Genomic DNA, 24,400 nt, shown 5'->3' with positions numbered 1-24,400 from the left:
ATCTTAATGTGTTCCATTCTAGCTACTTCCGGTAGCTTAGCTCTTATAAGATAATAACAACACTTCATATTATAAAATATTAATAATAAATTATGAAAACAGGCAATGTTTTTTTTGTTTAAACGGCATTTCAGGTCGTTTTAGCCCTAAAATCTTCCACAGGAAGTCGTGTTATTTCAAAAGACGTCCAGCAGAGGTCAGTATTCTATTACTATTTCTTTTCCATTTCCTTCCTCAAATGAACATTTTCATGCTCAATGTCCATTCAGACATATTTATCAATATTTATCTACAAGAAATGAAATGATTCAGCACACGTGCACGTGTATGTACGTGTTGACGTTTTTGCCGAGTCAGCAGAATGGGCCACCAGGAGGTGAAAGGTCGCGGAGACAGACTTAAGGTTAGCAAACAAGCCAAAGTGCGTGTTTAAATTTTCATCAGCTGCTGCAGCCCCCCCATAAGACCGCAGTGCTGATGCATAAATTATTCAGGCTGAGTGGAGGTCGCTTGACTCCGCCTCCTCCTCCTCCTCCTCTCAGGAATCCTGCTTTTGCTGGACACTTTATTAGGTACACCTGAAGGGGTAGTTGCGGGAAACGCTCTTTAGATGTTGTGTGTCACCTTGGAAACAGGAAGGTTTTTTTAAATTTAATTTCAGGCTTATTTAAAACACACAAAATGATGTTAGCATGCTAAAAACGCACACTGGGATAATGATGGCGAGGATGGTCGCCTCGGCTCTCTGCAGGGGGTTGGCTGTTATATCACGCCAGCAGGGGGCGGTGTGTGTGTGTGTGTGTGTGTGTGTGTGTGTATGTGTGTGTGTGTATAGTAAGGAGCAGCAGGTCGCTAACAAGCACAGCTAAACAGACTAACCCTTAACGAGCTATGAGATGAAGGCTGCGTGGGCAATGCACACATGCACACACACACACACACACACACACACAAACACACACACACAAATTGAAAGATCATGTGGAGGAACATGTCACATAACCAACTGATTGAAGAAGCTTGTTACACAGAATTTCAGCTTCCTGTAAGCTGAAACTGTCAATCAACTTTGATCATGTGATCAAAACAACGTTTTCACTTTCACATAGCTGGTGTGTGTGTGCATGTGTGTGTGTGTGTGAAGCAGTGCGGTATATAGCATAGAGATATTTGTAGTCCATGTTGCATGTCACCATCATCTTCATTAGCGATGCTATGCTAGGTGCGCAATGCTGGACGGATCATTATTTGATCTTGGCTTAGATGTGCATGCAAGTACCCCCCCCAGCTTCCTGCCGCCCCTCCCCCCCGCCAACACCGCCACTGCACCTGCCTGGCGAGAAAAGACTTGTTAGCATCCTCTTAGGTAGCAAAAAAAAAAAATGGCAACCTATCGTAACCAATCGTTTATCGTTTTACCTCCCTTGAAGACGTGACTGTTGCCAAAGAGACACAATGTACCACCGAGATCAACCACCACCATCTTCTTGTTTTCCAGTCACTGCTCTTTTGAATGAATATTGTTCTGCAAAGCCAAGGGAAACTTACAGCGCCCCCATTAGGCCCCCATTAAGAGCGATTCCACGTCCGTTTTGGGAATCACCTGACAGGATCTTGTGCCCTATTCTGAAATACTCACAAGGACACAAGAATCGCTGCAAAGATCGACCGAACGCCGCATTAGAGAAACACAGAATCAGACCCGAGACCCGAGGAAACAATTTGATGATTCATGTGTGATTTCAGCCTGACCTTTGACCTTCGACTACTGCAGCACTTTAACACAATAATTGTTTATTAGCACACACACACACACACACACACACACCGACCTGTAAGTTGATTCATGCTGATGGAGCTTCAGCAGAGCGATCAATAATCTGCTGACACACACACACACACACACAAGCTGAGGATCGTGGGAAACAGCCGACCATATTGATCAGAATGTGTGTGTGTGTGTGTGTGTGTGTGTGAGAGGAAGTCAAAGCATTAAAAGTGTAACGACCTTGACATGCACACACGCATGCAAATCATGCTAATTGGTTCATTGACTTCACGGTTGTATCAGGAAGTAGCTTTTGGAGCTAACAACGCATAGCTAGCATCAAATATGGTAGTATTTATGTGTGTGTGTGTGTGTGTGTGTGTGTGTGTGTGTGAGGGGAGGGCTGAGAAGGTGGTTTTGTTACAGGAAGCAGCAAGCTGGGGACGTCTCTGAATTATTTATGAACTTAATGCTGGACTTTCTCATTGAAAGACACCTTGACCATCAGGTTGGAATAAAACAGGTTCCTGTTCCTGTCACGTGTACGAGACACTGAAAAAGAAGCCCAACAAAAAAAAAACAAACAAACATTTGTTCATCTAACAGTCCCACCCAGTCATTCATTCACAAGTCAGCCGCAATGACGCCACACACATCCGCTTGAACGTATACAAAATAAAAGACGGACTATTAACCGAGAGGTAGGGACTGACTGTTTCGACGTTTTGTTTACTAGCTTCACGTGACCGTTATGTTGCTAACAAGCTCGTGTCTTCATTGCTGCGCGCGCACCCACACACACATATACACGTGCTCGCTCTCACAGCTTTTACTTTGAAGGTCGTGTCGTTGGAGTTCTCTCGTGTCAAACGAGAGCTTGACGGCTATCATCCGCTAGTGGGCGCCACCAGGCAGAGCTCCTCAAGGGGTTCAGGCTGATCGGCGGTGGCGCGACGATGGCAGCGCAACATGGCTGCTAAAGGCATCGACGACAGTACCTGCGGCACCGGGTCCGGCTCATTCGGACCCACGATGAGAGCCGGACCGGCTACGGTGACCGTGTCCGCTGTGAGCCTGATGCTGAGCGCGCTCTCGCTGCTGCTGCTCGTGACCGCCATCGGTACCGACCACTGGTACGAGACTGACACCCGCCGCCACAAGGACAACTGCGACCGGCACGGTTCCGACTCCAACGACCAGAAGAACCGCGAAATGCCCATTTACCATTTACCGCTGGTGGACACGAGCACGCGCGACGTGGCTCTCATGAAGCCCGTGCACGTGGGCAGCAGAGAGGAGGAGCTCCTGGAAAACTGGCGTGCCATCCTGGGAATGGGGATCCTGGAGACGGAGTGCGGCCGGCCCCTGTTTTCCACACATTCCGGCCTGTGGAGGAAGTGCTATTTCCGTGGCGTCGATGCCGATATCGATAAGCTAATCGACCGAGGTCTGCTTCCGAACCGGTGTCACTCCGATGTCACTCTGCTTTCACACTTTGTGTTGGTGTTTATATATTTGTGTTTAGGTATCGCGGAGCGCTGCACGGCTGTCAAGTATCATTTCTCTCAGCCAATCAGATTGAGGAACATCCCTTTGAACTTGACCAGAACCATCCAACAGGACGAGTGGCACCTTCTGCGTGAGTCTTTCCGTGTGTGTGTGTGTTTGTGACCTCCACAGTGTTCATATTGTAGCTTTGGCTTGCTTGTCAGTGGTTGCCGTGGAAACACGCCATGACACTTTTTCTGCAGAGTGGAAGCAGTTGCTATGGTAACAGACTGCATTTTTTTTTTGCTCATATGTGATTATCAGACCTACGGCGCATCACGGCAGGATTCTTAGGCATGGCTGCGGCGGTTCTTCTCTGTGGGAGCATCGTGACGTCAGTGGGTTTCTTCTGGGAGGGCAGTCTGACACAGCACGTGTCTGGACTTCTCTTCCTCATGGCAGGTGTGTATATATATATGTGTGTGTGTGTGTTTGTGCGCCCACTGCTGGTGGCAGGTGAGAAGTACAACAATACAACAAAATGCTGCTTTGTACTCACGTCTTTTCTTTTTTCGTGGACGTTTGGTGCTTTCCGATTTATCCGCAGGGATCTTCTGCACCATCTCTTTGTGCACCTACGCCGCCAGCATAACCTACGACCTTTCCAGGAATCCTCCTTTCATCTACGGGCTTCCGGATGACGTGGATCACGGTTACGGCTGGTCCATCCGCTGCGCCTGGGCCAGTCTGGGTCTCAGTGTGGCTTCCGGCTGCCTCGGCGCCACCTTCCCCTTTCTGAGCCGCTCGGGACACCTGCGCTCCAAAGCGGTGCGTGCATCTTCCGTCTGATCCGGTATCTGGACGAGTTCTCCTTTGTGGTCTGCCGGCCGGCCACTGAATTGTTCTTCTAGTGGAGGCTCCACAGCGCCCTCTACTGAGAGTGGTCCACGAGCACCGATACATGAAATAGTTATGAGCTATTCTTTTGTTTGCACGGTTGTCATGGTAACGTCCAGTCCTGCTACTGAACCATACAGAACTAGCCATTCACCTGATGGGAATACCGCAGTGTCGTTGCACCTTCGCCTTCTTGTAAGTGTGTGAGTGTGTGTGTGTGTGTGTGCTCAGAACAACACGTTATGAAAACAAAAGTGTAAATACCATAACATATCGTTTGATCAAACACGAGAACGTGACACATTAGAAGTGGATTCCATCAGGAAGTGTGAACATTTCTGTTCTTGATCTTATTCGATGCTCAGATAGTGTGCATGACATATGCGTACCTGCAGTTACCATGACAATGCAGCACCTTTAATCTGTCTTTCACCATCATGCCTCTTAAAGAGACAGTATGCCATTAAGTGGATTCCTGTTCAGGTTGAGAATGGCCTCAAGGTGAGTCACAGCTGACCATTATTATTACTAGTATATTAATATTTACTAGTGGAAATACCTATGGAAGCCCCTCTTGTCCCAAAGCCACCGCGCCCTCTACTGGATGAAGTATCTGATGTAAATAAATCAATGAAGAAACTTGGACAAAACAAACTGATTGTATTTTTTGCTCATTTCAGACAATGTATTGTCATTCAGTATTGTAAATAATATGAATTTCTGTAAATGTATGGTTTGAAATGATAATCAACACTGACCTGTTCTCCGAACACATCGGTAAGTTCATTTATTGCACCAGTAATCAATAAATGGTTTTATGTTAGGATGAGAATGCATAATGTGATTTATTCATGTTAATGTTAAGGTGACAGTACCGATGTTGGCCACTAGGGGGTAGCTTGTTTACGTGCTGTGGCAGCTCCGCCCATGCGCGTCCAGACGTCATCGCGCATGCGCATTAGTTCCACACTTGACTAGCTCACACCGGAGTAACAACAACAGACAACCAACAGCCGTGAACGGTGTCCAGCGGTGCGAGTAGAGGGGGTCACATGGTAGCACGTCGGGAGCTGGTTGCCTGCATAGAGCGTCCGGGGGACGGAGCCGAAGGACCGAACACTCCGAGGTTAGGTAAACGGGGCTGGGAATTGTACGTGCCGCCCCCCCCCCGGGAAGTCACCGTGTTCGCCTCAGACCGGACCCGCCGAGTCACGTCAACCGGTAACGTTCACGTCACCCGGGGGAAGCTACCGATGGACCGACCGCCGGCCGCTAACGACCCCTAACCTCATACGGACGGACTACAAGCTAACAGGCTCAAGTTGGTAGCATGGAGCGGCTAGCGGTCAGCATGCTAACCTCCCGGTGAACACAAACAGTCTCCATTAGCCGCTAGCTGGCGAGCTAACTGCTAGCCGTTGTCACATCTGGCGCGGAGGATGGTGGCGCCGACAGCGGCCGAGCCCGCTAGATGTTCTGAGGCTCTCCCTTTCGCCCGCCCCGCCGGACCCTCACTCGGCCGCACACGGCGTTAATGTAAACCGGCCAAGCGCTGCGCGTCGGCCCCCCCCCAGCCCCGCTGCAGGCAGCCATGCAGACGGCCCAGCTGCAGTACGACTTCTTCAGCGAGGACAACGTTTCTAAATGGAGAGGCCTGCTCGTCCCCTCATTGGACAAGGTGAGGCACGTGCACACGGGCTGCGTCCGCTTCCTCAGCAGCTGCTACCGGGTGGTTGTGGTTCTGATCCGGAAGCGCCTCAGGTGAAAGGTGGGACGTTCACGGGCGCGGTGTGATTTTTGTGCTGAGTGACGTCACATCGCCATGTTGAAACGTCACGCCTTGACAGGAAGTGGAAAGTGCTTACAGCTGGAGCACTCAAGTTTTTTTTGTTATTGATGACTCATCAGTTGGTAATTGGTAATTTATCACTTGTGTGTGTGTGTGTGTGTGTGTGTGTGTGGCAGGTACTGAAGCAGGTGCATCCTAACCTGGTGTCCCAGCAGGAGGCGCTGCAGTACATCGAACAGCTGATACTGCTGCTGCTCAGCATGTTGTGTCAGGCTCAACCTCGAAGTGTGCAGGATGTGGAGGTGAGAAACACACACACACATACACACACATACAGCAGCTCACATGACTCCATGTTGTCCAATCAGGAGCGGGTCCAGAAGAGTTTCCCTCACCCAATCGACAAGTGGGCCATCGCTGATGCTCAGGCTGCCATCGAAAAGAGGAAGAGGAGGAACCCACTTGCTCTGCCCGTCGACAAGATCCACCCTCTGCTCAAGGTGTGACCTACGACCTCGCACCATTCAGTGCGCGCTGACGCCTCATTGGCTGCCTGATTTGCAGGAGGTGCTGGGCTACAAGATCGATCACCAGGTCTCGGTCTACATGGTAGCCGTGCTGGAGTACATCTCAGCCGACATCCTCAAGCTGGCTGGGAACTACGTGAGGAACATCCGACACTACGAGATCTCACAGCAGGACATCACCGTGGCCATGTGTGCCGACAAGGTACACACACACACACACGGGCGCAGCTCGCACACACGCTTGCTGTAACTGTAATTGTGTGTCTCTCTCCCGGGTGTGTCCAGGTCTTGATGGACATGTTCCACCAGGACGAGGAGGACATCAGCGGCTTCCCCCTGACGGACGAGGAACCGTCGGCCAGCGAGGAGCAGAGTTACTACGAGCTGGTGAGAAACTTCATGGCCGACGGACGGCACTTCCTGAGGCAGCTCGACCTCCTCATCAAGGTCTTCAGGGAGCGCTTCAACGCCAACGCCATGCTCTTCTCGCAGCATGTAAGTAGCCGCCGCCGTCGCCGTCGTACGCCTTCAGAGCGTCCTCAATAGTCTTCATCACCGATTGTCTCCTCAGGATGTGGACAGCATCTTCAGCCGCGTTCTTGACGTGCACGAGGTGACAGTCAAGATGCTCGGCCTCATCGAGGACACCGTGGAGATGACGGACGACGGAAGTCCTCACCCGCTGGTGGGCAGCTGCTTTGAGGACCTGGCTGAGGTTTGTCACCTTTTTTCATTCGCGATCCTCATTGGACGTAAACAATTTGAATATGCAAATTCACGCATATTCATCCATCCATCCGGCCATTTTCTCCACATACATGGTGTTTCTATGCAGAGGGAATATGTACATGTGAGTCATGCTAACTTTTTGAGTGGCGCGCTAATAATAAAATGCAATATAAAATATAAATGGGAGGGTAAAAAAAAACCATTTGAATAAGAATAACATTCATTCATTCATTTTCTACCGCTCATCCTCACAAGGGTCGCGGAGGGTGCTGGAGCCTATCCCAGCTGTCTTTGGGCGAGAGGCGGGGTACACCCTGGACTGGTCCGCCAGCCAATCACAGGGCACATATAGACAAACAACCATTCACACTCACATTCATACCTATGGACAATTTGGAGTGGCTAATTAACCTAGCATGTTTTTGGAATGTGGGAGGAGTACCCGGAGAAAACCCACGCATGCACGGGGAGAACATGCAACGCCACACAGAGATGGTGGCCGAGGGTGGTATTGAACCCCGGTCTCCTAGCTATGAGGTCTGTGCGCTAGCGTCACGGCTGAGATTGCACAATATCAGTGGACATTGTGGACAGTGAACGCGCCCACACGGGGTCACCCGGGGTAGGTTCCAGCCTGCCCCCATTTACCCGTGTCACATCGGTCAGTGTGCTTTTATCCGATGGCCGCCGATTGTGTTGGTTATGTGACCTTGTTTGACAGGAGTTGGCCTTTGACCCTTACGAGACGTACGCTCAGGACATCCTGCGCTCCGGCTTCCACGAACACTTCCTGAGTCAGGTCACCAAGCCGGGAGCCGCTTTCCACCTTCAGGTGAGGCCCCGCCCACTGACCTCTTGTTACGTTTTTATCTTTTTAGTACTATTTTATGCTTTTAGTCTTTAGCTTTTAACTCCAGTGGGGGGGGGGGTCGTCCACACTGGGGGCTGTGTCGGGGGTGCTGTCCTTGGGTTGCTTTGACCCGGCCGGCTGGGGGTTCCTTCCTTTTGATGTAGGGGTCCGCCTGTCAGGTGGCGTTTCCTTGTGTGTGTGTGTCTAGTATGGAGTGTGGGAAAAGTGCTCCACAAATAAAGTTGATTTGATTTGAACTGTGCGTTGTGCATGTTACACGATGAGGTTGATGGTTCCGTTCCGTCCGCAGTCCATCTGTCAAGGCTTCAAGGAGGCGGTCCAATACGTCTTACCTCGACTTCTACTCACGCCCGTTTACTACTGTCTGCACCTCTTCGACATCATCAAGGTAACATACATGCGGCACACACACACCAAAGTCCACGTTCCGCCTCCAAAAAGCGCTGCCACGCGTGCGTCCCTGTGTGTCTCCATAGCAACTGGAGGAGAAAAGCGAGGACGAGGAGGACAAGGAGTGTCTGAAGCAGGCCATCACGGCCCTGCTCAACCTGCAGAGCAGCATGGAGAGGATCTGCTCGCGCAGTCTGGCCAAGAGGAGGCTCAGGTCCGTGTGTGTGTGTGGGGAAAAAAAGTTGTGTGGAACTAACAAAGAGGGCCGACGCATTGTTGTTGACTCCGCCCATCCTCTCTGCCGGTGGACCAAAATAGAGCAAGCGCTCCGAGGTCGTAGGTCGTGCAGGCAGGCAGGCAGGCGGGCGGGCGGGCGGGGACGAGGAGGAAGTGGCGTCAGGGAGTTAGGGAGGCGCTGCTCATTGTTCTGTTAGCCAGAAAGGGGAAAAAAAAAGAAATGAGCGAGCGGAGCGTGTCTTGAGCGTCAAAACTCGACATTGCGCGTCGTGCCGACACGGTGAGACGTGAAGGTGATTGACAGCAGGATGTGAAGACGTAAGTGAGCTCGTCTGGGTTCGCGCACACACACACACACACACACACACATACACACACTCGCGGTTCTTGTGACACAGCTTGTTCATACCTCAGGGGTTTATGTGCTAAAGTGATTAGCGGCTCCGGCTGGCTTCGGCTCAAACCATCGCACCGCAACGTTTTACCTCGACTCAAACCCCCCCCCCAACAGAGCTAGTATGTGTACGCGATTTCATCACCAAGCAGCAGGTGAATGCGGACAGTGATGATGATGTCATTGTCATTGTGTTCAGCGTCCCGCTGTGACCTCGCAATCGCGGCGTCCAATCGGAGGGCTCTTTTTGGTCACATGACAAACACAAAGATTTTCATTGCCTGTCACTCGGGGAGAAAGAACGCTCAAGTAGGTGTGTGATGGAGTAAAATAACGCGGCAGTATTTGGGTACGGATACCGATATTGCAGCCTCGCCGTGTTGATGCAGTATCAGTACACATCATGTGTACTTTTTGTAGTAGTTTTGTAGTATTTGATGTCAGAAAAGGCTTGATGGAGGCGTGTTACTCAACCAGGGAACAATAGACAGGAACAGTTAGTACGAGAGAAACCGACCCAGTTACTTCTTTATGCATCGGGGGGGGGCCTGGGGGGGTTAAATAAATAAAGCGTGTAACCCCGACATTCCTCGCCACCGCCAATGATGTCGCTTCAATTGCACGATGAGGTCGTTCGTATTAAACGATTATTCGGTGCCAACGCGGCGAACCCTGTGCATGGCAAGTTTTACTCCCACACGTAATATACGTAATAAATAATATATAATATATAAAGCGTGTAACCCCGACATTCCTCGCCACCGCCAATGATGTCGCTTCAAATGCACGATGAGGTCGTTTGTATTAAACGATTATTCTGTGCCAACGCGGCAAACCCGTGCGTGGCAAGTTTTACTCCCACACGTAATAAACGTAATAATAAATAATACGTAATAAATAAAGCGTGTAACCCCGACATTCCTCGCCACCGCCAATGATGTCGCTTCAAATGCACGATGAGGTCGTTTGTATTAAACGATTATTCTGTGCCAACGCGGCAAACCCGTGCGTGGCAAGTTTTACTCCCACACGTAATAAACGTAATAATAAATAATACGTAATAAATAAAGCGTGTAACCCCGACATTCCTCGCCACCGCCAATGATGTCGCTTCAATTGCACGATGAGGTCGTTCGTATTAAACGATTATTCGGTGCCAACGCGCCAAACCCCGTGCATGGCAAGTTTTACTCCCACACGTAGACCGTTGCTCCCACTCCTTTCGCTTGTGGCCACAACGTTTGGGTTCCGGGTCGCCAACATGTGGCTCGGCATGCCCTCTTGACTCTGCTCGTTCTGTGATCCCCAGCGAGTCGGCGTGCCGCTTCTACAGCCACCAGATGAAGGGCAAACACTTGGCCATCAAGAAGATGAACGAGATCCAAAAGAACATCGACGGCTGGGAGGGGAAGGACATCGGCCAGTGCTGCAACGAGTTCATCATGGAGGGCACGCTGACCCGCGTGGGCGCCAAACACGAGCGCCACATATTCCTCTTCGACGGCCTGATGATCTGCTGCAAGACCAATCACGGCCCGCCGCGTCTCCCCGGCGCCGGCTCCGCCGCCGAGTACCGCCTGAAGGAGAAGTTCTTCATGCGCAAAGTCCAGATCAACGACAAGGACGACAAGGAGGGCGAGTACCGCCACGCGTTCGAGATCATACTCAAAGACGGCAACAGCGTCGTGTTCGCCGCCAAGTCGGCCGAGGAAAAGAACGGCTGGATGGCGGCGCTCGTCTCGCTGCAGTACCGCAGCACGCTGGAGCGCATGCTGGACACGGCCGCGCTCCAGGAGGACAAGGACGAGCACGTCAAGCTCCCCGGTCCCGACGTGTACCGCTTCGCTCAGCCCGACTCCGAGGAGAATGTCGTCTTCGAGGACAACGTCCAGTCCAAGTCCGGGATCCCGGTGGTCAAGGCTGGCACCGTCCTGAAACTCATCGAGAGGCTCACCTTCCACATGTACGCGGGTGAGGTGCCACCCTGAAGAACATCGTGGTGGTTTGAGTTCGCTTTGTCCTCACGGTTCTTGCTTGTTCTTCTTCAGACCCAAACTTCGTCCGAACATTTCTGACCACCTACAGATCTTTCTGTAAACCGCAGGAGCTGCTGGACCTGCTCATCGAGAGGTTCGGGGACCTTCTTCCCACGCCCTCCTCGATACACAGTCGGGATCACGCTTCTAAGATCTCTCTTGTCCAGGTTTGAGATCCCGGAACCCAGACCCAACGACGTGGATCACCTGGAAGGAGGAGAGCAGCCCCTCAGCGCCGAACTCAAACGCTTCCGTAAAGAATTTGTACAGCCGGTCCAGCTCAGGTACTAATCCCCGTCCCCCTCCACCCCACCCCCGTGTTTGAACCCGAACACATCTTCTCGTGTCCTCCTGCAGAGTTCTCAACGTGTGCCGCCACTGGGTGGAACATCACTTCTACGACTTTGAACGAGACACCTGCCTCCTTCGACGACTCGAGGAGTTCATTGCTTCCGTCAGAGGTGCGTCTTCGCCATCGCGTGGCTGTAGAGGGACGTCATCGTGTGTGTGTGCGCGTTTCAGGTAAAGCGATGAGGAAGTGGGTGGAGTCCATCACAAAGATCATCCAGAGGAAGAAGCAGGTCCAGGTGAGCGGGCCGAGTCACAGCATCACCTTCCAGAACTCGCCCCCGCCGGTCGAGTGGCACATCTGCAAGCCAGGAAACGCGGACCAGTTTGACCTCATGACCCTTCACCCCATCGAGATCGCCCGGCAGCTCACTCTGCTCGAGTCGGATTTCTACAGGTAACGCCGTGACACCCATTCCCCCGGCCCCGCCCACCCATTTGACCTTTCGATATGCGACCCTCAGGTCAGTGCAGCCGTCGGAGCTGGTGGGCAGCGTTTGGACCAAAGAGGACAAAGAGATCCATTCTCCGAACCTGCTCCGGATGATCCGACACACCACCAACCTGACCCTGTGGTTTGAAAAGTCAGACCCCCGACCGTGACTTACTTCCTGTCCGTGCCCGGCGACGCCTCTTCCCGTTTCCTCCGCCTAACATTTTTTTGTGCAGGTGCATCGTGGAGACGGAGAACCTGGAGGAACGCGTGGCGGTCGTGTCCCGCATCATCGAGATCCTTCAGGTCTTCCAGGAACTCAACAACTTCAACGGAGTCCTGGAGGTGGTCAGCGCCATGAACTCCTCGCCGGTCTACAGGCTGGACCACACCTTCGAGGTCCGCAGTGCGCACGCCTGTCTCGCCGGTTTTTACTTCTCGGTTCCATTTTATGGTTCTGCATTCCAGCAAATTCCAAGTCGGCAGAGGAAGATTTTGGAGGAGGCCCATGAGCTGAGCGAAGACCACTACAAGAAGTACTTGGCCAAACTGCGCTCCATCAACCCCCCCTGCGTCCCCTTCTTTGGTACGCCATGAGGCATTTATCTGTGGCGGGACATCAGCGGGTCACCTAACGGGTCTCTTTGACAGGGATCTACCTGACCAACATCCTGAAGACGGAGGAGGGGAACCCGGACTTCCTGCACAGACACGGGAAAGACCTGATCAACTTCAGCAAGAGGAGGAAAGTGGCGGAGATCACGGGAGAGATCCAGCAGTACCAGAACCAGCCGTACTGCCTCAGAGTGGAGAACGACATCAGGGTCAGTCTTGCTTGCGTCACTTCCTGTTTGATCGAGCACCCGCATGTCTGACGAGCCCGCGTTGTGTGGAGCAGAAGTTCTTCGAGAACCTCAACCCGATGGAGGACATGTGCGAGAAGGACTTCACGGACCATCTCTTCAACAACTCTCTCCTCATCGAGCCTCGCAACGCTCGCTCGTTACCACGCTTCGTAAGTACTTCCTGTTTGGCCACGCTGGCGGTCTCGGTCACGATCTCCTATCTCCGCCCCCCCTCCCCCTAAAAGGCCAAGAAGTACACGTGCCCGCTCAAGTCGCCGGGCATTCGCCCCACCTCGGCGAGGCCCAGCACCATGCGTCACCCGACGCCGCTGCAGAACGAGCCCAGGAAGATCAGCTACAGCCGCATCCCCGACAGCGAGGCCGACGGCGGCGCCGTCTCCGCCCCCAACTCCCCGTGCACGCCGCTGACTCCGCCCCCGGCCTCGGCAGCCTCCAGCTCCACCGACGTCGGCAGCGTGTTCGATTCGCCGCAGGGCCCCAGCAGCCCCTTCCACTCCAGTAAGCCCCGCCTACTGACTGACGCAAGACACAAGTTGCTATGGCGACGCAGCAATCTGTCCACTTCCTGGTTCGAATGTTAGCTTAGCGTAGCCCCTCCTCCTCCTCCTCACGCTCTTCTCTCCTCTTCATCCCGCAGCTGGCGACGCCATCTTTGGCCTGGTCTCGCTGCCTCACGGCCCACGTTAGTATACCCCCCCTCCTCCTGGTTTCCATAGTAACAGTCATCTCCATGGCGACCCAGGCAGAGAGCTTGTGTGTGTGTTTGTGTGCATTCAGGTTGCAGGTTTTTCACCGGACCCGACTGTTCCGATGCTGCTTTACTTTCATACGTCATCGTCTATCCACTTCCGTTCTTCTTCAGATCCAATGTCATGTTCCACCTGGTTCCACCTGGTTCCACCTTGTGTTCCATCAGGCTCCGTGTTCCCTGGTCTTTGGGGTTTTGTTTCTGAGTTCTGACCTTGGTCTGTCCACACTTCTCTCAGGGTCGTCCTCGGTCTCGTCCATGGTGAGTTTCAGCCGCGGTCCCGAAGACGTTCCCGTTCCTCCGCCGGTTCCTCCCCGAAGACGACCAGAGTCCGCTCCGGCAGAGTCGTCTCCGTCCAAGGTTCCGTCGGTTCCGAGATGTGTCAGGTGTCCAAAGTGCAGTCAATCAAACTTGCCTCGTGTGTGTGTGTTCTCCTCAGATGACGTCCAAGTTGGACAGCCCCCCCGCCGTCCCGCCTCGTCAGCCCACCTGCAAGCTCCTCCCCCCTCGCTACTCCTCCCTGTCGTCCTCGTCCCCGCCCGACAGCCCGCCGTTGCTGCCCCCGCGAGAGCCGCTCAACTCCCCCCTCCATCTCCTTCCTCCCCCGCAGGGCCGCCCCCGCTGCGAGCTGCTGACTCAGGCCTTCTTCCCGTCCACTTCCTCCCTCAGCTCAGCCCCCACCGCATGTTCTTCACCCCCGCCTTCCATCAACCTATCCCCCGCCTTGAGGAAGATGCCCCTCCCGTCGCCGCCCCTGCCTCTCCTCCCGCTGGATGGGCCCCCTGTGCCGCCTCGCCACGGTGTCCCCAAGCTGCCCCCGAAGACCTACAAGAGGGAGTCTCTGAGCCACGCCCCCTTGCTGGACAGCCCCCCCGCACTGTGAGGGAGCTCGGGGCCTGGACAAAACAAACACTACAGCCGCTCGGGTTAGGCCTTCCGATGCGGACTGAAAAAATGTCATGTGCTCTTATTTTGAAACACGGCGGTCCGGAGCCTTCAGGTACCACAAGCAGCAGAACCAAAGAGGTACTGTGTTGGACTGGTATGGGTTCTGTCGGTGAACGGCCTTCTTTGACACAAGGGAATAAAACTTGATCCGTCTCACTGAGGATGGGGGACTCGCTGGTGCTTGTGCTCCACTTTGCATTCCCACTGGCACAAACACGAACGTGATTGTGTTCACACCAGTTTAGAACCCGTTTAGAACCAGTTTAGAACAGCTTTACCGTGTTTCACCGGTAGCGCTACATCGTCAACATCATCATCATCGGCTCTTAATGAGGTGCCTTGAAACCAACCAACCCTCTCGTTTGTCATTTCAGTCTCTTCAACCAGAACTGCTGAAATATCCCTTTCAAAATAAAAGGTTTTGTTGCCATAAAAACACATTGACAGCTTGACATACTTGTGGAAACTTTACTCTTATTTTGTAAAGGAGAGCAGCTGCGGCCACTTCCTCCTGTGATGCTTTAGTCCTCGTCCAGGTGTCGCAACAGTTTTTGGATGCGGTCTAGGATGATCTCATTAGAACTGCTGCAATCGTCACATCCATAAGGTGAGGCGATTGTTAACGCCCCCGCCACTTTAAGCTCCTCCCCCTGTTCCTCCACGGGGATGCGGTTCTTCTCCAACCACTGCCGCACTCTTGAGCGGCGACGCAGACGCTCCTGGGGCTCCAGACCACCCGGTTGCGGAGGTAGGAAGAGCGACTGCAGATGCTCGGCAGTGGTCTGGTCCGCTTCCTGAAGAACCTCCACCTGCTGCACCGCATGACCCATCACGACCTGTACGCTGGCCCTGCCCGCCATGTTGAACTTGACCAGGACTAGGCTGCGATGGACCGGACCAGAACCAGAACCACACAAGACATGGCTTTCGTCATTTGACAGGACAGAAGGCTGCTCAAAGATGAAGACATTTGACGTTCCATCAGCAGAACGTCATAGAAGTCAGTGAATAGTACTAACATGTTATTGCTAGCACACGCTGCTTGTTTCCGTGTCACTGTGACGTCACTAAAGTGTTTACCTGGCAGACACGGGGTCCACAGTCAGCAGCCAGCCATCGAACTCGTCGTCTTTTCCCGCCGTAACCTTGACGTGTTTGTTGACGTAACTTGTCCACTGGAGCGGACCCAGGTAAGACCAGCTGCACTGCATAACGGTACAAACAACAACACAACTAACAACACTACATCCGCGTCTTCAGAAGTTGCACGGCAGCTAAAATGGTGCGGGTGGAAACACGAACACACATTTAAAGGTTCCGCTTTTTTCCACGGTCAAGCCTAGCAGTTTCATTTTGGAAAACGCCTCCGGTATAAAATATATTTGTACACTAAACAAACATTTACACTACATGTACATTAAACTTTAGTTTGTAATGAAATCGTAATAGTCATTAGTTTCACCTCATTTCTATTGCTTTAAAAAAAACGTGTACAGTGTCAGATAGCTACAATTAAAGGGTAAAACCAAACAATGGCCGTAATAAAGACATGATGGATGTTATTTTAATTTGTGTTGTGTATTATTTATGTATTATTTCGGTGTATTATATAACTCAGTGTTGTTTAACCATCAACATAACGTCATTGTTATATTTGTGAGGTGAGGGATTTTTTTTTTATTCCAAATCATTCTTGAAGTTTGAACATTTATATTTTATTTATTTATTATTTATAAGTTTATAATTTATTTAATTATAAATTTATATTTATTTATTATTTTATTATATGTTAAAAAAGTCTTACAGTGGACACAGGTGAGTCACGTGACAAAAAAGTCTTGTTTTTTGTGACCATCAATACAATTATTTTATTATTGTTATTATTATTTATTTATATTATTATTTTTTTTTTTTTAAAAAAAGTCTTACGGTGGACACATGTGAGTCACATGACAAAAAGCCTTGTTTTTTTTGTGTGTGACCATCAATAAAATATCAACACGCTGATGTCAGAGCATACGGACACGCCCCCTACATAGGTCACGCCTCTCCGGATGTCCCCACTGCCACCCCACCAGCCACTCAAAGCCCCCGTAGGTACCACAAGAACAACATGGCCGACTCGTCGTCATCATCATCTTCATCCTCATCGCGACGTGACCTCACACGATCAGGTAAGCCTGTTCTTGAAAGGAGGTCAAAGTTCAGTCATCACATGATTGAGCATATTGCTAAGAACACGGTTCGGTTGATGAAGATCCTAAAACGTTGTTGCGTTTTATGTTGACCTATGCCCTTTCGATTTGATTGATTTGATTGTTCACCTGTTCTGATCTACTTTGACAGCTACGTGCTAGCTAAGTCAGCTAGCTGTGTCTAATATGTGTGTGTGTGTGTGTGTGTGCAGGCCACATTTCATCATGTTTGGAATGTAGCTAAGGATCAGTAATACCCTTCACATGACCCCGACCTGTGTGTGTGTGTGTGTGTGTGTGTGTGCAGCCTTGGAGCTGATCCAGTGGGAGGATCCCAGGAAGTCAGGTGCAGTGTTGGGGCTGTCGTTGTTGGTATTGGTCTCCATGGCGACGCTGTCTGCCATCACTGTGGTGTCTTACGTGCTTCTAGCGTGTCTTTGTGTCACCATCACTTTCCGAGTGTACAAGTCCTTCCTGCAGGCCATCAGCAAGTCACAGCAAGGCCACCCTTTCCAGTGAGCCCCTAGAAATAGATATAGTAAATATATATAGTATTTACAGTGAAGAAAATAAGTATTTGAACACCCTGCTATTTTGCTATTTCTCCCACTTAGAAATCATGGAGGGGTCTGAAATTTTCATCGTAGGTGCATGTCCACTGTGAGAGAGATAAACTAAAAAGAAAAATCCAGAAATCACAATGCATGATTTTTTAACAATTTATTTGTGTGATACAGCTGCTAATAAGTATTTGAACACCTGAGAAAATGAATGTTAATATTTGGTACAGTAGCCTTTGTTTGCTATTACAGAGGTCAAACGTTTCCTGTAGTTTTTCACCAGGTTTGCACACACTGCAGGAGGGATCTTGGCCCACTCCTCCACACAGATCTTCTCTAGATCAGTCAGGTTTCTGGGCTGTCGCTGAGAAACACGGAGTTTGAGCTCCCTCCAAAGATTTTCGATTGGGTTCAGGTCTGGAGACTGGCTGGGCCATGCTAGAACCTTGATATGCTTCTTACGGAGCCACTCCTTGGTTTTCCTGGCTGTGTGCTTCGGGTCGTTGTCGTGTTGGAAGACCCAGCCACGACCCATCTTCAATGCTCTGACAGAGGGAAGGAGGTTGTTCCCCAAAATCTCACAATACACGGCCCCAGTCATCCTCTCTTTAATGCAGTGCACTCGTCCTGTCCCATGTGCAGAAAAACACCCCCAAAGCATGATGCTACCACCCCCATGCTTCACAGTAGGGATGGTGTTCTTCGGATTGTACTCTTCATTCTTCTTCCTCCAAACACGCTTATTGGAATTATGACCAAAAAGTTCTATTTTGGTCTCATCTGACCATAAAACTTTCTCCCATGACTCCTCTGTATCATCCAAATGGTCATATGCAAACTTAAGACGGGCCTTGACATGTGCTGGTTTAAGCAGGGGAACCTTTCGTGCCATGCATGATTTCACATCATGACGTCTTAGTGTATTACCTACAGTAACCTTGGAAATGGTGGTCCCAGCTCTTTTCAGGTCATTGACCAAGTCCTGTTGTGTAGTTCTGGGCTGATTCCTCACCTTTCTTAGAATCATTGAGACCCCACGAGGTGATATCTTGCATGGGGCTCCACTCCGATTGAGATTGACCGTCATGTTTAGCTTCTTCCATTTTCTAATGATAGCTCCAACAGTGGACCTTTTTTCACCAAGCTGCTTGGTAATTGCTCCGTAGCCCTTTCCAGCCTTGTGGAGGTGTACAATTTTGTCTCTGGTGTCTTTGGACAGCTCTTTGGTCTTCGCCATGTTACAAGTTAAAGTCTTACTGATTGTATGGGGTGGACAGGTGTCTTTATGCAGCTAACGACCTCAAACAGGTGCATCTGATTCAGGATGATACATGGAGTGCAGGTGGACTTCTAATGGGCAGACTAACAGGTCTTTCAGGGTCAGAATTCTAGATGATACACAGGTGTTCAAATACTTATTTGCAGCTGTATCACACAAATAAATTGTTAAAAAATCATGCATTGGGATTTCTGGATTTTTCTTTTTAGTTTATCTCTCTCACAGTGGACATGCACCTACGATGAAAATTTCAGACCCCTCCATGATTTCTAAGTGGGAGAAATAGCAAAATAGCAGGGTGTTCAAATACTTATTTTCTTCACTGTATATATATATAGTATAGTATATATACTAGTATATATACGAGACTGGTTAGTGGAAATGGTTCTAAATTGTAAACATGCGTCTGTGGGTCAGGTCTCTGCTGGATCAGAACATCTCCTTGTCCCCCGACTCGGTGCGAAAGGTGGCGGACACGTGCACAATTCACGTGAACCAAGCAGCAGCTCAGGCCAGGAGACTTCTTCTGGTGGAAGACCTGGTGGACTCTCTCAAGGTCAGAATTTAGCATGTGCGGATAACGCCAGTGTGTTAAAGTACGCTGACCATGTCCTATACACGTATCAGCTGGCGGCAGCGATGTGGCTGATGACGTACGTCGGCGCCATCTTCAATGCCATCACCATCCTCATCCTGGGTGAGGAACCAACGTTCTCCTTGTGGGTTCTTCACTTTGGCGCTGTACTGATTCCTGATTCTTCCTGTTTACAGCTGATATCATTACCTTCACCACGCCCCTCATCTACAAGACCAGGAAGGTAATGACTCCGACTTTTTTCATGATGACACTTGACAAATGTGTGTGTGTGTGTGTGTGTGTTCAGGCACAGATTGATGAACACATTCAAATGATTCGCTCCAAAATGGACGACACTTTACACAAGTGAGATTAAAAATCATTTAATTAGCTTATCACAGTCCACTATGCTAACATTATGTTTGTGTGTGTGTGTGTGTGTGTGTGTGTGCAGGTTACATGACAAGCTTCCAGGTGCTGTCAAGCGCATCAAAGTTGAGTGACTTGCGCTCTGCTGCCTGATTGGTTGAGAAATAAATTTGGCCTGAAAACAAAGTGATTACTGATGATTTATTATTCAACGTTATTTTTAGTTTATATTATTTTATTATTTTATTTATTATATTTTATTATTTTATTTTTTGTTATATATCATTTTATTATTTATTTATTTATTATATTTTATTGTTTTATTTTGTTATATATCATTTTATTTTGTATAATTTATTTATTATATTATATATATATTTTATTTTTGTTATATCATTTTATTTTTTATTTATTTATTATATTTTATTATTTTATTTTTATTTTTGTTATATATCATTTAATTTTTATTATTTATTTATTATATTGTATTTATTTTATTTTTGTTATATATCATTTTATTTTTATTATTTATTTATTATATTTTATTATTTTATTTTCATTTTTGTTATATCATTTTATTTTTATTATTTATTTATTATATTTTATTATTTTATTTTCATTTTTGTTGTCATTTTATTTTTTATTATTTATTTATTACATTTCATTTTTTTATTTTTGTTATATTTTATTTTTGTGACTGCTTGCTTTGTTAGACACAAAGGAAAAAAAAAATCAAGATTGTCCACGTGGAGTTGCCATAGTTCCTGCCGAAGTGTGCCGACACATGCCGAACACTTCCGAGTGAAAGCCGATTGGCTCGCCTCCCCCCCCTCTCTCCCTTCTTCCCTGTCAGCATCTTCGCGGGCAGACGAGTGAGGATCCTTCTAGAACCTTGAGAACGTTGAGCGTTTGGGTCGGCATCTCATCATCACCGGGTGAGTTTCCGTGATCGCGCGAGCGCGCGCACGTGACCGAGTCTTTTTGTGCACATGTCGGCTATGACGTCATCGCCATCCATTGTTCGGTACCTGAGCAGGCCAGGACACCCGCGCGCGCTCACTACGTGACGTCATGAGGTTGTTATGCGCGCGCAATTGTGTCTGAACCGGCACGTGTTTAACTCCCATTATATAGCCATTATATGTCTATCTTAAGGTGTCACGTGACGTGCACGCGCCATGCCACTGGTCCAGAGGATCATCGAACCCAAGTTCTTGTGTCGCGGCACTCTGCCCGATGCTGTCGCCAGCGAGTTGGAGTGCGTCACCAACAGCGCGCTCGCCGCCGTCATCAAGCAGCTCGGAGGACTCAGTGAGTGACCGCCATTGTAGCGTTGTGGCATGTGTGTATTATCGTATGACGCAGCGTGTGTTTTTTTTTTTTTTTTTTTTTTTTTGCACAGGTCGCCACGCTGAGGACATCTTCGGCGAGCTCTTCACCGAGGCCAACGCCTTCTACATCAGGATGAGCGGCCTACAGGAACGTGTAGACCTCCTGGCCGTCAAGGTCACACAGCTGGATTCCACTGTTGAGGAAGGTAATACTCGGTGACCTCTGACCCCTATAAGCGTGAAACATGGCGTCAGTATCGTTGCGGTGGTAGTTTCTTTACAGGACATCAACATGCGGAAAGCGTTCAGGAGCAGTACCGTTCAGGATCAGCAGGTGGTGACGCGGCGCTCCATACTCAAGCCCGTGTTGGAGACGTACCAACGCTGCGACAAACCGCCACCGCTCAACATCCTCACACCCTATAGGTCCGTCTCAACCGCGCCCGATTCCTTGGTACACGCCCGATGGACAATAACGTATGTGTGTGTATGTGTGTGCGTGACCGCAGGGATGACAAAAAGGATGGACTCAAATTCTACACGGACCCGTCTTATTTCTTCAACCTGTGGAGGGAGAAGATGCTTCAAGCCACCGAGAACAAACGCAAGGAGAAGAGGCGGCAGAAGGTCAACCCATCAATCAATCAATCATTCTGTCAGTCAGGGCATCAATCTACAACCCATCAATCCGTCTATCAATCAAGCGATCAGTCGGTTAATTAACCCATCATTCTGTCCAAGCCGCCCATCAATCAGTCCATCAAGCAATCATACTGTCAGTCAGGCCATCAATCAACAACCCATCAATCAACCGATCAGTCAATCAATCAACAACCCATCAATCCGTCAATCAATCGACCGATGTGTCGGTTAATTAACTCAACATTCTGTCCAAGCCGCCCATCAATCAGTCCATTGACCAATCATTCTGTCAGTCAGGCCATCAATCAAGCGATCAGTCGGTTAATTAACCCATCATTCCGTCCAAGCCGCCCATCAATCAGTCCATTGACCAATCATTCTGTCAGTCAGGCCATCAATCAACCGATCAGTCACTCAATCAACAACCCATCAATCCGTCCATCAATCAAGCGATCAGTCGGTTAATTAACCCATCATTCCGTCCGAGCCGCCCATCAATCAGTCCATCAACCAATCGTTCTGTCAGTCAGGCCATCAATCAATCAACAACCCATCAATAAACCGATCAGTCAATCAATCAACAACCCATCAATCCGTCTATCAATCAACCGATCAGTCGGTTAATTAACCCATCATTGCGTCCAAGCCGCCCATCAATCAGTCCATCAACCAATCGTTCTGTCAGTCGGGCTTTCAATCAACAACCCATCAATCCGTTTAGCAATCAATCCATCAGTCAGTTAATTAACCCATCATTGCGTCCAAGCTGCCCATCAATCAGTCCATCAACCAATCGTTCTGTCAGTCAGACCATCAATCAACAACCCATCAATCCGTCTATCAATCAACCGATCAGTTGGCTAATTAACCCATCATTGCGTCCAAGCCGCCCATCAATCAGTCCATCAACCAATCGTTCTGTCAGTCGGGCTTTCAATCAACAACCCATCAATCCGTCTATCAATCAACCGATCAGTCGGTTAATTAACCCATCATTCCGTCCAAGCCGCCCATCAATCAGTCAATCAACCATCTCATCAATCAACCCATCAGCCAGTCCATCAACCAATCATTCTGTCAGTCAGACCATCAATCAACAACCCATCAATCCGTCTATCAATCAACAGATCAGTCGGTTAATTAACCCATCATTCCGTCCAAGCCGCCCATCAATCATTCCATCAACTGTCTCATCAATCAACCCATCAGCCAGTCAATCAATAAATACATCAACAAGTCAGTCCGTCAATCAATTTACCCATCAAGCCACCAATCAGCCGATCAATCTGTCCATCAATCAACTCATCAGTCAATGCAATAATCCGTCAATCAGCCAATGAAACCGTTTCTCAGTCAACCGATCAATCATTCGATCATTCAATCACTGCCACCCGCAGGAGCAGAAGCATGTGGAAGAATCTTCCGGAAGGGAAGTGAAGAAGGTAAGCGTCCATCATGTCCGTCACGTGACTTTGGTGCATCCATTAAACGCATCACGGCGGTCCGCAGGTACGCAAAGCTCGCAACCGACGCCAGGAGTGGAGCCTGATGGCGTACGATAAGGAGCTACGCCCTGACGCTCGCATTACGCCATCACCGTACCACACCTCCGAAGGATCGCTGTCACCTGACAGGTGAGGTCAAAGGTCACAGTGGCCTGTGGCCAAAGTGGTCGTCATCTCACATGACTCCACCCACACAGGTCCGACAACCCCTCCCTCTCTGGCATCTATGACGGGAAAGATCACGTCTCCGTGGCGACCGGCGGTCAGACTCAATCGCTGGACCGTGCCCTGCGACCCGCTTCCTCCGTTACCACGGCGACCGGCAGGCAGCACTCGCTGGGCCGCAACCAGCCGCATCACCAGCAGGGGACGCCGCCGCAGTCCACCTTGGCCAATCAGAGCGCGGCACACCTCAAGGAGGCCAAGTATGCACACGTACGCATCTCTTTGTTGGAGATGGCCGCCATGACCGCCATGTTTCTTCTTAGTGACCATCAGATCCCCCCAGCCCCGCCCCCGCCACCTCCTCTGGTGTCATCAGCACCGCACAAAGTGGTCCCTAATAGCTCTGCTGCCATGGCAACAGCACTGCCGGCCAACGTTGCCCCAGGTAACCGCTACTTCTTCACTGGCCTGTTACCATGACAACAAATCTAACCCCGCGTGTTTTGTTCTGCCAGCAGGGGGTGCCGGGGTTCTCGCCCGCCCCTTCAGCCCGTCTCCTCCGCCACCTCCCCCTGCCAACTACGTCCCCTCCCCTTCCAGACCCAGCGGCCATGCGCCACCCTCAGCCGTGAAACCGCCGCCGTTGCCTCCCGACATCGATGGCAGAAAGCTTCCCACCGGAGCACTCGTCCCCATGAACGACGCCCGCAGCGACCTGCTGGCCGCCATCCGCAGAGGTGCTTCCTAAAGGATCCCGAGGATGTGTTTTGGGTCCATGCGGTTTTCTAAGGTGGCTCTCTTTGGTGTTATGTGCAGGGATCCAGCTCCGGAAGGTGCAGGAGCAGCGTGAGCAGGAGGAGGCCAAGAAACGTGAGCCAACAGGAAATGACGTCGCAACCATTCTGTCCCGACGCATCGCTGTGGAGTACAGCGAGTCCGAGGATGAGTCGGAACCAGATGAGCAGGAGTGGTCCGACTGAGGGGATTGTTAGCTAAATGTTTTATTTATTTGAAAAAAAAAGTATTTTCGGATGGCAACTGCTCTGTTGCCATGGTTGTTATTGTATTATTGTGTTCTTTAAAATGATTGGTTGGTGATCTGTGCTGTAATTGACATGTTGCATGTTGTTTTTTTTATACTTTGTATTGCTTAATGTTCATTGTAAACGTTGATATTAAAAGTACATGACATGGCGCACTACAGTGACTTGTCCAGCAGGGGTCAGTAGTGAAATGTACGTCAAGCATAAGATGAAGAAGAACGGTTTCCGGAAGTGGTGAGTCAGTGATTGTTTTTCTTGTTTGAGT

The 24,400-nt window shown here is 49.9% G+C and overlaps 5 protein-coding genes across 8 annotated transcripts; 4 read left to right on the top strand and 1 right to left on the bottom strand.

The window, feature by feature from the left end:
• The first annotated feature begins 2,655 nt into the window (after window positions 1–2,655).
• Window positions 2,656–4,979, top strand: tmem178a (transmembrane protein 178a). Its single transcript, XM_058078960.2, has 4 exons — window positions 2,656–3,215; window positions 3,294–3,407; window positions 3,581–3,718; window positions 3,864–4,979. The coding sequence occupies exons 1-4, from the start codon at window positions 2,738–2,740 to the stop codon at window positions 4,103–4,105; spliced, it is 972 nt and encodes a 323-aa protein (XP_057934943.2). The 5' UTR covers window positions 2,656–2,737; the 3' UTR covers window positions 4,106–4,979.
• Window positions 4,980–5,111: 132 nt separating this feature from the next.
• Window positions 5,112–14,555, top strand: sos1 (son of sevenless homolog 1 (Drosophila)). Of its 2 annotated transcripts, XM_058078958.2 has the most exons (23): window positions 5,112–5,831; window positions 6,119–6,244; window positions 6,311–6,442; window positions 6,507–6,671; window positions 6,755–6,964; window positions 7,041–7,184; window positions 7,920–8,030; window positions 8,359–8,457; window positions 8,546–8,673; window positions 10,400–11,061; window positions 11,139–11,220; window positions 11,294–11,410; window positions 11,484–11,587; window positions 11,649–11,871; window positions 11,939–12,058; window positions 12,144–12,306; window positions 12,376–12,493; window positions 12,559–12,731; window positions 12,806–12,922; window positions 12,998–13,271; window positions 13,411–13,455; window positions 13,760–13,881; window positions 13,961–14,555. In XM_058078958.2, exons 1-23 carry the CDS (start codon window positions 5,745–5,747, stop codon window positions 14,402–14,404), a joined length of 3,966 nt encoding a protein of 1,321 aa, XP_057934941.2. In that variant the 5' UTR covers window positions 5,112–5,744; the 3' UTR covers window positions 14,405–14,555. The 2 variants fall into 2 exon arrangements, with proteins under 2 accessions (XP_057934941.2, XP_057934942.2); XM_058078959.2 differs by lacking the exon at window positions 13,411–13,455 and having other exon boundaries at window positions 5,113–5,831.
• A 66-nt stretch (window positions 14,556–14,621) lies between these two features.
• On the top strand, window positions 14,622–19,660 carry LOC131133734 (reticulon-3-B-like). Of its 2 annotated transcripts, none has more exons than XM_078793632.1 (8): window positions 14,622–15,659; window positions 16,509–16,643; window positions 16,972–17,179; window positions 18,921–19,059; window positions 19,131–19,200; window positions 19,275–19,321; window positions 19,388–19,446; window positions 19,535–19,660. In XM_078793632.1, exons 2-8 carry the CDS (start codon window positions 16,583–16,585, stop codon window positions 19,581–19,583), a joined length of 633 nt encoding a protein of 210 aa, XP_078649758.1. In that variant the 5' UTR covers window positions 14,622–15,659; window positions 16,509–16,582; the 3' UTR covers window positions 19,584–19,660. The 2 variants fall into 2 exon arrangements, with proteins under 2 accessions (XP_078649758.1, XP_078649759.1); XM_078793633.1 differs by having other exon boundaries at window positions 16,483–16,643.
• Window positions 14,922–15,758, bottom strand: gemin6 (gem (nuclear organelle) associated protein 6). The gene is made up of 2 exons (XM_058078965.2): window positions 15,550–15,758; window positions 14,922–15,351 (listed from the first exon to the last, which is right to left on the bottom strand). The coding sequence occupies exons 1-2, from the start codon at window positions 15,678–15,680 to the stop codon at window positions 14,991–14,993; spliced, it is 492 nt and encodes a 163-aa protein (XP_057934948.2). The 5' UTR covers window positions 15,681–15,758; the 3' UTR covers window positions 14,922–14,990.
• Window positions 19,661–20,226: 566 nt separating the features above from the next.
• On the top strand, window positions 20,227–24,282 carry LOC131128833 (actin-binding protein WASF3-like). Of its 2 annotated transcripts, none has more exons than XM_058072158.2 (11): window positions 20,227–20,384; window positions 20,605–20,760; window positions 20,852–20,986; window positions 21,053–21,206; window positions 21,290–21,407; window positions 22,820–22,864; window positions 22,932–23,056; window positions 23,125–23,352; window positions 23,416–23,537; window positions 23,611–23,829; window positions 23,909–24,282. In XM_058072158.2, exons 2-11 carry the CDS (start codon window positions 20,628–20,630, stop codon window positions 24,070–24,072), a joined length of 1,443 nt encoding a protein of 480 aa, XP_057928141.2. In that variant the 5' UTR covers window positions 20,227–20,384; window positions 20,605–20,627; the 3' UTR covers window positions 24,073–24,282. The 2 variants fall into 2 exon arrangements, with proteins under 2 accessions (XP_057928141.2, XP_057928135.2); XM_058072152.2 differs by having other exon boundaries at window positions 20,228–20,384; window positions 23,608–23,829; window positions 23,909–24,253.
• Window positions 24,283–24,400: the final 118 nt, after the last annotated feature.

This window comes from Doryrhamphus excisus, linkage group LG9, assembly GCF_037039965.1.
Source record: "Doryrhamphus excisus strain RoL-2023G ecotype Guam linkage group LG9, RoL_Dexc_Guam_v1.1, whole genome shotgun sequence".
Lineage (NCBI taxonomy): Eukaryota > Metazoa > Chordata > Actinopteri > Syngnathiformes > Syngnathidae > Doryrhamphus > Doryrhamphus excisus.
This window is presented reverse-complemented; position numbering and strand designations above follow the sequence as displayed.

Coding starts and splice junctions, on each gene's coding strand:
- LOC131133734 (XM_078793632.1), top strand. CDS start 16,583: ATGGCCGACTCGTCGTCATCATCATCTTCATCCTCATCGCGACGTGAC. Junction 17,180..18,920: donor CAGCAAGGCCACCCTTTCCA/GTGAGCCCCTAG, acceptor TCTGTGGGTCAG/GTCTCTGCTGGATCAGAACA. Junction 19,060..19,130: donor ACCTGGTGGACTCTCTCAAG/GTCAGAATTTAG, acceptor TACACGTATCAG/CTGGCGGCAGCGATGTGGCT.
- gemin6 (XM_058078965.2), bottom strand. CDS start 15,680: ATGCAGTGCAGCTGGTCTTACCTGGGTCCGCTCCAGTGGACAAGTTAC. Junction 15,352..15,549: donor GTGGACCCCGTGTCTGCCAG/GTAAACACTTTA, acceptor GGTCCATCGCAG/CCTAGTCCTGGTCAAGTTCA.
- tmem178a (XM_058078960.2), top strand. CDS start 2,738: ATGGCTGCTAAAGGCATCGACGACAGTACCTGCGGCACCGGGTCCGGC. Junction 3,216..3,293: donor CGATAAGCTAATCGACCGAG/GTCTGCTTCCGA, acceptor ATTTGTGTTTAG/GTATCGCGGAGCGCTGCACG. Junction 3,408..3,580: donor GGACGAGTGGCACCTTCTGC/GTGAGTCTTTCC, acceptor TGTGATTATCAG/ACCTACGGCGCATCACGGCA.
- LOC131128833 (XM_058072152.2), top strand. CDS start 20,628: ATGCCACTGGTCCAGAGGATCATCGAACCCAAGTTCTTGTGTCGCGGC. Junction 21,207..21,289: donor AACATCCTCACACCCTATAG/GTCCGTCTCAAC, acceptor GCGTGACCGCAG/GGATGACAAAAAGGATGGAC. Junction 23,353..23,415: donor GCACACCTCAAGGAGGCCAA/GTATGCACACGT, acceptor GTTTCTTCTTAG/TGACCATCAGATCCCCCCAG.
- sos1 (XM_058078958.2), top strand. CDS start 5,745: ATGCAGACGGCCCAGCTGCAGTACGACTTCTTCAGCGAGGACAACGTT. Junction 8,458..8,545: donor ACCTCTTCGACATCATCAAG/GTAACATACATG, acceptor GTGTCTCCATAG/CAACTGGAGGAGAAAAGCGA. Junction 12,923..12,997: donor CTCGCTCGTTACCACGCTTC/GTAAGTACTTCC, acceptor TCCCCCTAAAAG/GCCAAGAAGTACACGTGCCC.